General features: G+C 49.0%; 4 protein-coding genes across 4 annotated transcripts; 3 read left to right on the top strand and 1 right to left on the bottom strand.

Annotated features, from left to right (window-relative positions):
- Positions 1 to 603: 603 nt before the first annotated feature.
- Positions 604 to 1,956, top strand: N7518_006951 (aspartate aminotransferase family protein; the record flags this gene model as incomplete). The annotated part of the gene is made up of 2 exons (XM_057187878.1): positions 604 to 791; positions 846 to 1,956. 2 exons carry the CDS (start codon positions 604 to 606, stop codon positions 1,954 to 1,956), a joined length of 1,299 nt encoding a protein of 432 aa, XP_057039581.1.
- A 389-nt stretch (positions 1,957 to 2,345) lies between these two features.
- On the bottom strand, positions 2,346 to 6,600 carry N7518_006950 (putative membrane-tethered transcription factor (SPT23); the record flags this gene model as incomplete). Its single annotated transcript, XM_057187877.1, has 3 exons — positions 2,346 to 2,477; positions 2,544 to 5,948; positions 5,998 to 6,600. 3 exons carry the CDS (start codon positions 6,598 to 6,600, stop codon positions 2,346 to 2,348), a joined length of 4,140 nt encoding a protein of 1,379 aa, XP_057039580.1.
- Positions 6,601 to 9,393: 2,793 nt separating this feature from the next.
- On the top strand, positions 9,394 to 10,809 carry N7518_006949 (AA9 family lytic polysaccharide monooxygenase; the record flags this gene model as incomplete). Its single annotated transcript, XM_057187876.1, has 1 exon — positions 9,394 to 10,809. The coding sequence occupies one exon, from the start codon at positions 9,394 to 9,396 to the stop codon at positions 10,807 to 10,809; it is 1,416 nt and encodes a 471-aa protein (XP_057039579.1).
- A 2,363-nt stretch (positions 10,810 to 13,172) lies between these two features.
- N7518_006948 (uncharacterized protein) lies at positions 13,173 to 13,388 on the top strand (the record flags this gene model as incomplete). Its single annotated transcript, XM_057187875.1, has 1 exon — positions 13,173 to 13,388. One exon carries the CDS (start codon positions 13,173 to 13,175, stop codon positions 13,386 to 13,388), a length of 216 nt encoding a protein of 71 aa, XP_057039578.1.
- Positions 13,389 to 13,508: the final 120 nt, after the last annotated feature.

The raw sequence follows: 13,508 nt of genomic DNA, 5'->3' as shown, positions 1-13,508 counted from the left end.
CGATCCTCGGATTATCTGTAGGTAGTGGAACGGTCGGAGGTAGAGGGACGGGCGTGTTTGCAAGGGTATAGCTAAGATTATCGGTCGAGTCATACCAAGAAGAGGCATCGGAAGGACCGCTCGAAGAATGGAGGATCAGGTCTCCAATAAGCCATGTATTCTCATCTACTTGCTTGATGGAATCCCTCACGTGGACTTCCATAGTCTGAGATAGGGCAAATGGTATCAAATAACTTGCAAAATGGTGAATCACGACAGTTTGAGAAAAATAATAGATGGAAGACTAAATATCTGGGGAGGGGGAGATAAATACGGGCGGAATGTAAACAAAGGGCCTTGCCGTATGCATGGATACCTGCCGGGTATATGTTGTTTCGATCTCTGTCCAGGTATTAGTGGAATGATAAGGGGATTCACTAGTATACCCCTCTCTTGAAGATTATAATCTCCAGACTGGTGATTTAGTAGAGAAACTTGTCTTATCAAAGTTTCTATGTATTGAAAGACGGCAAATTCCTGGCATCAACTTTCTCCGCTCATATCAAAGTTATATAAACCGACACAACTTCCTAGGGAATTCCGAACGACTATCAATCCCTAAATATGGACACAGCTCTCAACGACGCCGTGACTCGATTTATCGAGCGCCACCCAGAATCGCAACGCCTGCATAAGCTCTCACTCGAAAGCTTACCGGGAGGAAATACCCGCACTGTGCTGCACACAGCACCATTCCCAGTGTTCATGCACAAAGGCGAAGGCTCAGAATTATGGGATGAAGATGGAAACAAGTAAATACATCGATCTGAGCCTCTAGAATGTGTAGACTAACACCAATTTCCCAGATATTATGACTTCGTCGGCGAGTTATCCGCCGGACTATATGGACACTCTCACCCGACGCTGCAAAAGGTGTTGACAGATACCATTCAAAATGTCGGGTTGAGTCTAGGAGCGACGAATATCTACGAGCAGCGATATGCCTCGTTGCTGTGTGAGCGGTTTGGACTTGAACGGATGCGATTCACAAACTCCGGAACAGAAGCGAATATACACTGTCTCGCTGCCGCTAGGAAATTCACCGGCCGGCGTAAGGTCATCGTCTTCCGCGGTGCCTATCATGGTAGCGTGCTGTTCTTTGGAGACGGTATCCCGGAAAACGACATCGACCAGGCTGATTGGGTACTACTGCAATACAATGATCCCGAGGGTGTCCGGGTCGCGTTTTCCCAGAACAATGACATTGCCGCCGTTCTCCTGGAGGGGATTCAGGGGTCTAGCGGGTACATTTCTGCATCCGACGAGTTCCTACGAACAATCCGCGAGGAGAGCGAGAAGGCGGGCGCGGTAATGATTCTGGATGAGGTGATGACATCTCGGCTGGCACCGGGAGGGCTGAAAGATGTGCTCGGGATTAAACCGGATCTTATCACTTTGGGCAAGTATCTGGGTGGAGGGCTGCCATTCGGGGCTTTCGGTGGCCGACGAGACATTATGGATGTTTACAACCCTCTCACGCCCGGGGCTTTGATACACTCTGGCACATTCCAGAATAACACTCTGATGTTGCACGCTGGGTATGCGGGACTTTCTGAAGTGTATACGGCTGAGGTTATTCAATCGCTCAATGCTCAAGGCGATGACTTGCGTGAGCGCTTGCAGCGGGTCTTTGCGGGATCTAAGTTCTGCGTTACTGGGCGGGGTTCTCTTATGTGCGTTCATGTCACTAATACAGGACTTCGCGCGGAGCAGATCACTTGTCGAGATGATTTTGTTGGGGTTGAGGCTACGGATCTCAAGCAGCTGTTCTGGTTGGAACTGGTGAATGCAGGGTTCTGGGTGCAGAATCGAGGATCAATTACCTTGAACATCGCTATGACCACCACCGCTCTCGATGCGTTTGTTGAAGCCGTCGAGGAGTTTTGCAAGAGACATAGATCTTTGGTTATGGCTTAGTATATGTGTTATCACTACAGTGGGTTCAAAATATGAAGAAAATAGATGTTCAAAGAAGTATTTAGATGTGAATCTATACGAGAATGTGCAACACAATGCATTGCACATTAGACATAACACTGCATACCTGAGTGGCGGGTTTTCGATATAACTGCAACAGCTCAGAGACAAAGGCCACAAGGTTCAAGATGGAAAAGTATTAAAAGCAAGGACAGTAAGACTCAATCGTGCGGATTCTACATAGATAGTCGTGCCGCGTCATTATGAACACAAATAAGAAAAAAACAGAAACCTGACAGTTAGTCCGTCATATAATAGGGAAGGTTCACTCGCTCAGGAACAACGCCATAGAAATATATGACCAGAGTAAAAAAGAAAAAAAAGATGGCCTAAATGCCCACTTCCACAGCCGGCTGTGTATAGCGAGCTTTCGCAAATTCAAAGCAGTCCGTGACGCCTTGCCAAATCCCGGGAACGTAGTTTCGGCTCCAGGCGCAAATAACGAGAATAAGAAGAGGGATCTGTAGAAATGGTGTTAGCTGAGTACTACTCAAGAAAAGAAACCGGTGGACATGTTAGTTACTTACCCAGATGAAGTATAGGTTTCGGTCGCTGCCTAGACCCTTCATTCGTCGAGCCTGTTGCTCTCGGAGATGCTTTTGTTGCTCACGTGAGATCACATTGCGTCCAATTGTGATGTCTTTGATATCGTCATTCTCGACTTGAGCGAGAGAAGCTGAAGCTGAGGCCGAAGTGGCCGCCGCCGCAGCAGCACTACTCTGGGCCTCGAAGTGTTGGTCGATAGCTGCCTCTGTTGCGGCACGGAGCAGACTCGACTTCTTCATGTCGGACTCATCGGTGGCATCGGGGTCCGGGAACAGCTCATCGTATGAAGGTGGCTGATTGGGATTGGGTGCGGAGGTGCCCTTCAGGTAATCCCACCAGCCATCCCGAGCAGCAGGTCGATGAGGGACAAGGTTGGTTATGCGGCGCATCATTCCTTGCCCTTGGTAGTCTTGGAGGGCGGGCATCGCGGGCATCGCGGGTATCGCAGGCATTGCAGGCATCGGAGGCATTGGAGGGAGAGCCGGGAGATTGGGGAAGGCATTAGCCACGCTCTGCTGGAATTGATTGATTTGAAGAGCCAGCTGGTCACGCCACGCCACAAGAGGTGCTGGTGGGGCGTAGCCTTGAGCATTTCCGGATGCGACAGTTTGTTCTTTATTATCCATAATTGGCGGACTAATATCTTGGTGCATACTAGATCGACGAGAAGAGCTGAATTGAAGAGGCTCCGAGTCGGAATCGGTAGTTTCCTCCTCATCATCGAAATCCTCTGAGTCATCAACAGCATGATCAAGAGATCCGGAGGCGGAAGACGCCTCCCACATCGAGCTAAGCGAGGCTGAGCTGCTTTGTCGGCGGCGCGATGTGAGGGACCCAACGCTGCGGGACCGGTAGTGACGAGATGGAAGCAATGCGGCTTGGTGCGCGGGAAGCGTTGTCGCTAGGTCCGCGGCAGTGAAGCCCCGTACGCTGCGGGTGTTGGGGTTAGCACCCGTCAGACGCAACCGGTGGACGATGTGAGCATGGCCATTGAGTGCGGCCAGATGCATTGGCGCATTGCCTGTGTTGTCTTGCACATCGGGATTTGCACCTCGAGCCAAAAGACCCGCCACAAATCTTGTCAGTCCCAACGATGCTGCGAAGTGAAGAAGACTTTGGCCGGTCGTGCTACGAGCGTTATACCGCGGTGGCCGGGGACTGTCATCCAAGTCGATGAATTCCAAGTAGGTCAGCATCTTGGAGTCGAGATCGGAGAGTTTGCCTTGGTTTTCAAGGCCCGGTACTTGGCGTTGCTGGCCCCCAGATGAGTTACCTTGCATGTCTGACTGCATATTGAAGAACGCGTTTGGATCGCTTCCCATGATTTGTTGGGCTGTGTGGAATGCATCCGCTTGGCTTCCCAATTTCTGACCAAGAATGTTCAGTGCCAAGCGATACATTTGAAGCTCACGATCATCCACATAGCGGAAGAACAGCTGCTGTTTGGGCATGAGGGGTTGAGACTGTTGGACTTGGCCAAATGTCGGGTGCTCATGTTTGAATACCACAGACACCAATCCCGGTTGGAGAGCGGGTGGGGTCAGGCAGTTGAGGCACTTGTCACCCCAGAATGTGGTTGTAGTTGCCAACGTGTCGCCGAAAACAACCTCCATGCCGGGATAAAATCCGCTGCCCAACAATGTAACCTCAGTACCTCCTGTGATGGAGCCCTCGGCTGGCACCAACTTGTGGATCACGGATGGCAATCGATTGAGAGTATTGTTGAGAGGAGGCCAAAGTTGGCTTGAGGTATTCGCACCAAGTCCCATGGGAACATTTGAATCGTGGAAGCCATTGCGATTCGAGCCACCTGGTGTCCCCGGACGACTGGGATGGGTGGAGTTGGGCGTTGATGCCACTGCTCCCCCGACCAGGGTATCCAAACTTTGTCGCTGAGCAGGTGTCGGGTTGAAGAATGGATTGTTATCATTGTTCTGGTTGGGAGTGGGGGGGCCATTTCCATATTGACCTGACATGGCGGACGGATTTACAAACGGCCGTTCAGTTGGTGAAGCGAACCCACGAGCAGCCGCAAGTTGCGCAGCGTTGTTCATGGCCGCTGCGGATGACTGAGGTGTCTCGAGTCGTGTCATAGTCAGTTCTGATGGAAGCCTTCCAGAGCTGCTATGTTTGCGTCGTTTGCTTTGTGGTCCTTGGAACTCAGATGGGGATGCTCCTCGAGACAGACTTCTAGACGCCTGAGGCACGTGCCCTCCGTTCGTTGAGCCCGGAGCCGCAAATGAACTGGGCGTAAGCTGATATTGCGAATTGAACCTTTGTTGAAGACCCTGTAGATCAGTTGGCGACTGAGGTGTATTTTGCCCGTTCTCGGGGGTTTGACCTGAGGGAAACACTCCAGCTCCCGGTACTTGCGTCCCATCTGGGAGGGATGGCGAAGGGCCAGTCAGTGCAGGCGCAGATGGGGCCTGCGTCTTGTGGTCGTCCGTTATCATAATCGAATTTGTAATTGCCTGCGCCACCACGTTGTCCAAGTGATCCTTCACAGTGAAGATAACCTGGAATCCGAGCTTCTCGTTTTGGTGTCGGCAATAGCATGCAATACGCATTGGCAGTTCCACTTGCATTGATCCTGGTGGGACCGATGATCTATCGCCGTAGCCACCGCTGGCATTCTTTGCGGGTTCGGTCCATTCCTTGATCTCGCTGGTGTTGAAGACGATAACACGCTTCTCTTCATCTTTTTGAAACAATTCATCTTCTTCGGGCTTCCTTTGCTTCTTCCGTGACGCACGTTTCCGTTCTCGCTGTATACATCCACTGCAGATTTTGACATCACCACCGTCCAACGGACGTTCGTCATCCGAAGTTGTTTGATAGCGATCACCCCTTGTCCGTGCAAATGCCCGCTTGATCTTTTCTGTGTCTTGCATGGCACTTGTGCATACGAGACTTGTAAACAATTGAAGGGTATCGCGGGTAGGTTCGATGGCAGGAGGAGCAAGGAATTTGAGTTTTGAGATGGTGTGCGAGGGAAGACGGAGTTTCTTGACGCCGGTAGGTAGCGGGGAGAGGGTCAATCGGATTGGAATTTGAGTCTCAACACGGGATTTGAGGGAAGTTGGATGCACAGTGAGAATAGGTTGTAGGGAGTGCGCATTATTTTGAGGTTGGGCTGGGGAGGAGGCGAAGTTGACAGGGAATTGGTATGATGTGGGCGAGGCGAAGTTCATGGCGGGTGATAACGAGGCGTGGAGAGGTGATTGGCGATTCATGTTGATGCCTCCGAAGCTTTCTTCCAGAAGTGACGAAGGAGACTGTCCGCCCCATTGCGGAGCGGCTCTATCCATATCGTGAGGCATTGAGGTCGAGTATGGAGATTGGCCGTTGAGTCCAAAAGCGAAGAACGGAGACCCGGGAGCATGACCCTGGATTGTTAGCAACGCGACAAACAAGAATGTTGTTCGAATGACTTACGGAAGGCACAGCATCAATGGATGGCAGCCCAGTGTGATTGCTCGAAGGACTCCAGAGCTGGGATTTCGCGCGCTTTTGGGGCCTCGGGAGTGAGCCATTGTCCGTCTTCAATGGACTAGGGCTACTCGCTGCACTTTCGAAATCGAAGGCTGCATCCATCGCCTTGTTACTGACTTCCAGATCAGGATCCATGGAGAAACCATCCATAGGAAAAGAAGGATCAATATTGAAGGGCGATTCCTCCTTGACTGACGATAATTCTGGGCGCATCCAGTCCTCCGACGGGTAACTAGTAGAGACTAGAGGATTTTCACTATGCGTTGCGGAGTTCGTCGAAGCGACCGATGTTTGTCGTAGATGATTCCGTGGCGATTCGGAGGAAGAACTGCGACCCGAGTCATCTGGCGATTCAGCTGGCGAGTCCGCGGCAAGACTCGGCACTTGCCTCAGAGGATTTTGGTTTTGGTATGGCTTTGAAGGCCCCGAGGCGCCATTCGAACGGGATGTTGTGGCTCGAGCGAATAGGTCGTCAAAATCTCCCCCAGCATTCTCAGTTGACATCTCGAGTTGTGTGGGGTCCAAAAAGTCCATGTCGTCGTCCATGATGATAGGATCCAGGGCGGAGAATGAGGGCGAAAAGGGTGCCTGAGCTGATATCATGCTTCGTTTTTTTTCCCGTCTTGATGCTTGTGAATCGTAGTCGATTTCAACCGCCCAACAGCCACCTTCACGACAATTGAATATGACGGGCGATTCGGTCGCTAAAAAAGGAATCTCGGAGACGGTAGAGATCCAAAGAGTATGACAATCAAGTCTTGTCGGAGTTTATACCAGGACCGGTCTCCGATACCATGGCCCTTGTTGAGAGAGATTCGAAGGTGGTCGGGGAAAGTCACTGCCTTGGGGTTATCTGGAGGAAAGGGGAGCGGGAAAACTGTGAACGCCGATCCAGGCCGGCAGAATCTCAACAAATGGAATCAACGATTCTGCTTGAATTTATATAGTCGTGATGATAGAAATTAAATGGTTATAGCAGTTGATTGAGACACAAATGATTCTATGTTCTCCATATACTTTCCAGCCCAAAGTAAAGCCCTAAATGGCATTTGTGCTTAAAATAGACACCTCAGGCCTCACAAAGCGGTGACCAATACAGTACGCACCATACGCCCACCCTTCCCGTATCTTCCATCGCTTTGATTTGCTGTCGATCCTACTTCTCCCGTCTGACAGGGGTGTGGACGAGGGGATCTGACTATGTGTTCTAAGCGGTTCTACAACATGCGGGACAATAGTCCTTGAGATCTTGGAAGACTTTGTATGACAACACAACTTCTTCTCACTTTGTAATACACGACTTTCTCCCATTCCTCGGGCTGACCCTGGGGCCCAATAATTGGAACGAAAAAAGTACATGTGTACATGCATGACGACGACAACGTACCGGGATGCCAAGCGCACACAGACGCCATTCCTCGCAAAGGTAGAGATTGTGGCACCCAGTTATCGGCTGTGTCCTACCCTCGCTCTGTTAGAGTAACACACCTTGGTGGCCTGCAGGGCTAGCTATCGTTTTCTGTGTGTTGCTTATTGGATATCATATCAAGATGCAATGTAGGTGACACTATGATGCATTTATGCTTACGATCGGCGGAATCGCCATGCCAAGGGACCAATGAGCAATGCTGTGCTGGCATACAAAATATAATGGTGCCAAGCTCAGCAGCGTCTAGGGTTGGCGGGCTGCAGATTGTAGAGATTATGTATTTTTTGTAGAGTAATTATAAACAAAAGGTACATAAATAGTCCTGGCATCGCTTGTCTTAACCCTCCAACGACATGTAGTTCGAGACAACATGGGAAGATATATAGTGTGACATGAAATCTCAGTTACCTACTCTCTACCCTTCTAAAACATATATTTAGAATTAAACCTAGCAGTAGATCAATTGAACCAGACTCACATTCTAGAATATAAAGCTTTACTTTTCATTTTTCCTCGAGCTAGGTCATGTTACGATTAGGTACCTTTTGTATGTAGTTGCTATACAAAAGATACATCAACTCTATAATTTGCTATCCAGCACCGACACTTCATGAGCTTGGCACAATTATCTTACGAGAGCCTCCATAGACAGTGGAGAATCTCTTTTTCTCCCACGTGTAATAACGCGGACTGCTTTGATTATAAGGACTTCATCAGCCAAAGATATCTGCCCTAGAGGCAAAGATCCACGGAGTAGTTCCTCGCGAGCAATCACACGGCTAAGACTGGCTAGATCTAATCGATCCTGCTAAGGATTCACGGTCGTTGAACTAATTTAAAGATGTTTCAATGAGATGAGTTGGTCAAAAGTCTCAATCTAATTGATAATTTGCGAGGATCCAACTCCGGAATAATGTGATTTCCATGTGGCTTGAACAATTTCACGATTTTTGCCTTTGCAATTTAGATCTGACAGAATCGCTGGATATAGACCATTCGAGATTTCCGTCCTGAACCCCTGGACCCTATCATGCAGAAGACGGACATGATGTGGAGCGTCTCGGAATAATTCTAAGCGCTGGGGTCTAGGGGTCATATGTAGGGGTTCAAATGAAGCCTTTTGGATTTTTCAAAAAAGCCGTTGAGGTTGGCCATTTATATAGGAAAATTTTCCAACATACTCCGTGTTTCAACACCGTACACTATGATAGACAATCGACCTGTCGGAAGTCATTGTGGGATACTGAATTCTCCGGGTTTCCCCTGAAGCGGAATTGAACAAGGCCTATCTCTCCGAAACAGGAGAAAAGCCCTTACAGGCTGGAAAGAGCGGAGATGTTATCACTTTAAGGGGTTCGATGAAACTTGGACTGTCACAGACAACCGCCCACGATCGACCGCCACCAAAGATATGAGACAATATCAAACGTCCCCTCCTTGATGATCCCAATGGAGTATAGCTCAACAAGGGTTATGCGCTAGTGCAGCCGGCGGTTTACGGAGTAAAGTCCATGCTTCATCTATATGGCACCTCCTAGATGTACATGTCTCGGTCGCTAATTCTCCACCTATAGGCACATCCACAAAGTGGAATCATTGTTCCCTGCTAGAAACTTGATGATATCCGCTGCGATATGGATTTCTTGGCAACGGAGTGATGCCGCTTCTGTCGAATGGGAGCTATCATGTCAGGACCCTACATATATAAGGCCCTGGCATCCGGGCTACTGGATTTTTTTCTCATCCATCCTTTGCATTCCATTCATTTCAAGGTCTAGTACCATTTATTCATTCTCTTTTTGGGTTGACTTCATTGACTGAAGTCCCCTTTTCATTCTTTTTTCGCTCACCTTTGATACTTCGATCCTTCGATCTAAACGCTGTGCGTTTTATTCTAAAACTTTTTCAAGATGTCTGTCTCAAAGATTGCGGGTCTCCTGCTTAGCTCGGCCGCCATGGTCGCTGGTCATGGTTTCGTGTCGGGTGCCGTTGTTGATGGCACTTACCACGGGGGCTTCATCGTCAATACCTACAATTACATGACCGAGGTGCCTGCGAACATTGGATGGAGTGAAAAGGCCACCGACCTCGGCTACATCGACGGCACTGGCTACACTGGCTCCGACATTATTTGCCACAAGGAAGCCACTCCGGGTGCGATCTCCGCCGAGGTCAAGGCCGGTGGCTCTGTCGAGCTGCAGTGGACTGCGTGGCCTGAGAGCCACCACGGCCCGGTCATTACCTACATGGCTAACTGCAATGGCGACTGCTCCGTGGTCGACAAGACAACCCTCAAGTTTTTCAAGATCGCCGAGGCCGGTCTGATCGACGACACTAACGTCCCCGGTACATGGGCAAGTGACCAACTCATTGCTGCCAACAACAGCGCCACTGTGACCATCCCCAGCACCATCGCCGCTGGCAACTATGTTCTCCGTCATGAGATCATTGCCCTGCACTCCGCCGGCGATGCAAACGGCGCCCAAAACTACCCCCAGTGTATCAACCTGAAGGTCACCGGCGGCGGCAGCGACTCCCCTGACGGCGTCCTCGGCACAGCACTCTACACGCCCACCGATCCCGGTATTTTGATCAGCATCTACAGCGCGCTGGAGTCCTATGTGATCCCCGGCCCCGCTTTGTACACCGGCGCTTCATCCGGCTCTTCATCGAGCTCCTCGACCACCGCCGCAGCCACTACCGAAGCCACTACCGCGTCTGCTACTGTTTCTACCACCGCGGCCCCCACCGTGGCTACTACCAGTGCCTCAACCGTGAGTGCCTCTCCTATCCAGAGCTCCTCTTCGCACCACCTCACCCGCACCCGCACCCGTACTGCCCGTCCTACGTACAGCCCTACTTTCTCGTCTGCTCCCACGTCTGCTGTCTCAACCTCCGCCCCCAGTGGGCCGGATTACGAGCCCACTGATGCTCCTTCCACCCTCATCGAGAATGCGACTGCCACCGCTTCCTCTGCTCCTCAGGTTACTGACGAGCCTGCCACACAGACCGCCAGTACCGCCGACAGCGTCACCATCACCACCACCGCCGGTGGTCTGTCTGCTCAGAGCTCCGCAGCTGTCCTCGAGTCTAGCGCCACTGCCGCCGTCACTGCCGAGGCTACCGCTACTGCTGCCCCTACCGCCGCAGCCACCACTTCCACCTCTAGCACCAGCTCTGGATCTTCTTCCTCCAGCTCCACCTCTACCTCCAACTCCTCGTACCTCAGCTCCCTGAGCGCCGAGAAGCTCCTCGAGGTCATCCGGTCGACCCTGAAGTGGCTTGTCTCTGACAAGAAGGTGCACGCCCGTGCTCTGGCTTACTAAAATATTCGCCCTACATGCTATAACTATTTATAGCTGTGTGATGTGAAACTTGTTACTGAACATCTGTGAAACTGGATCGGGTATCCTCTGTCTTTATTGACTGTTCTGTTCGGACTGATTGTAACAACACCGTGTTACGGATTTCCTTTATATTCTCTTTCCTCCTTGCGTTTTGCGCATAGAGACGATAGGCCTGCTTTGGTCTTTTATTTTTCTACTTTACCTTTATGAATGGAATCGCTGGACTGCTCAATTTTATGATCGCGTGGGTAAAAGCGTAATTGTTGAGACCGTTCCTGCCTTAGGTTGATAGGACCTGATTTTTTGATCCTCCCTTCTTCTCCCTCTCTCTCTCTTTCTCTCTCTCTTAGCCAGCTGGTTTCCTTTCCTATCAGTAACATAAGATTATACAAGCACCACATAGATAGCCCTTTGACGATGCCATATATCAACATGCAGCAGTTTCCAAGGTACCACCTAATACAAAGATGCAAATAACTTAAATCAAGTTAAGTCCCAGCTTTCAAGGGTAAGAAAAATGGCCTATATCAGTATATTAACAGAATAAAACAAGCAATGAAGAGGTCAGGGGAAAAAAAGAAATAGTCCTGAGACCCGGAATCGAACCAGGATCTACGAGCTTCGAAAAGCATAGGTATGTATACTTAAGATGCAAGCCCACCCGTCAGGGCGCTGTGCTACCATTGCACCATCCTGGGGTTAGGTTGGGGGTAAGGAAGTTGAGAGAGTGAAGACAAGAGAAGTATGTTATCCGTGGACGGAAAGGGAGAATGCAAGCTTCGTCGCGCTGGAGGGAAATCATATGTAGGAATGGCGTCAACAATCTGACAACTCTATGCTGGAAGATATAGGGCAAGAGTAACATATGACAGCGGTCGATCACCTGATATAAAGTATGTATCTTGACTAGTACTAGTATCATGTTTGACTTCGTTCATTTCCATGGTACGCTTTTACTAAGTTTAGTGGTAACACAGTCTACCTAGGGCTATTTGCCTATGCCATGAAGTTGACCTCCCCGTAGGACTATATCCATGAAGTCCCACGGGGAATTCCATGATCTAGGAAAAGCTAGTACCCTATGTACCGTCGGAGATTAGGTTCAACTCTGATTTATAAAGTATCTCAATCTTCCGAAAGTTTACCATTGTACACACCTAAGATCAGGTAAATGAGATCACCGCCAGCCTACAGCGAGACTTAGAAGCTCACTTGTCAGGGCAAATCCTTAGTGATTAGGGAGCTGAAAGTACTTGCCAATCTCTAATCCAGCTTTCTACACAATAACATACTACTCTGGAGTATAGGAAGCAAGCTTATAACTGCTTTTAGATCCCGGGTCTCAGGACTTGCTCGTCCATTCCTATCCTATGTCTTCACTCGTCCCTATACTTACTACCAAACATACCTGGGGTAATGTAATGGCAGCACGGCGCCCTGACAGGCAGGCTTGTGTCTTAAGTACACTTACCTGGGACTTTTCGAAGCCCGCAGATCCTGGTTCGATTCCGGGTCTCAGGACTATTTCTTTTTTTTTCTCTTACAAAATGTCGATTCCATACTCCCATTTCTTGTATTTGTCTATGCACTTTATCCTATATCTCATTGGTAGTAAGAGCGAAAGCTAACAGTCATTATCATTTCCTACTCTTCGGGCATGTGGATATAGATATATATATGTAAGGGAATATCAGCCTAGGGAAGATACACAGTCGTGGGAGAAAAAAAAGGGAAATAATCATTTCATATGTCTCGTGCTTATTATTTAGTATCCTATCTTTGACAAAAAAAAATGGCAGTCTCTGTATGGAATTTAGACTTGATGCGCTGAATCTAGGAAAGAAAAAAATTAGAATATTCAGATTCCTTTCTATGTCGACAAGATACCTCGTTATCAACAAATCAGCCCGGCTAGCTCAATTGGCAGAGCGTGTGACTTTTAACTCACTAGCAATTTATCTCAGATATCTGTTAGCACTTGAAATCACAAGGTTCGGGGTTCGACCCCCCGGTCGGGCAACATTAAAGTTGCCCACTGCTCATCTTTTTTGTGTCTAATACACCAAGATATCCATTTTTGTTCTGTTTTCTCATTTTGCGGTTATAGTTCCGTCTCTGTAGCATGTTGAAATAATTGCTTAGGACATGTAGATATACTTTTTTCTTTATCCGCAAATATTAGGCGCCACTAAGAGGACTATCTAGGTAGTACCATATTCAAAGCCTTATATGTACCATTGCCAAGTTTCCCAGACAAAGGACATCTACAAGCACTCGCGGCAGACTCGAGAGGTGGTGCAATCTTCGTTACGTGTGATCTGGTCCACAGAATAGATACACTCATGGCGGATGAGGCTTTGATGCAGTACTTGTTTCATGATGATATCTGGGAGGCTATTGATACTGATATCAATGATACGGAGACACGGCGAGATAGTAGGAACGGGATTGAGAACGAGAACGGCAATGGAAGGCAAGGCGAAGAGAGGGAACTAAAATTGTCGAATGGAACGGGGGAGAACCATGAAGAGGGATTGAAGCAACATAGTGGTGGTTAATAAAAACTTGGGTTGATTATGGCGATGAGTTGGGGGAGGTGCATCTGTGAGTATGTTGTTCATCTCTACGCTGATTTATTGTTTGTACAGGAAAAGTGCTCTCTATCTAGTGATATGAAC

The sequence above is a fragment of the Penicillium psychrosexuale genome, assembly GCF_028828465.1.
Source record: "Penicillium psychrosexuale strain IBT 29551 chromosome Unknown utg000004l, whole genome shotgun sequence".
NCBI lineage: Eukaryota > Fungi > Ascomycota > Eurotiomycetes > Eurotiales > Aspergillaceae > Penicillium > Penicillium psychrosexuale.
This window is presented reverse-complemented; position numbering and strand designations above follow the sequence as displayed.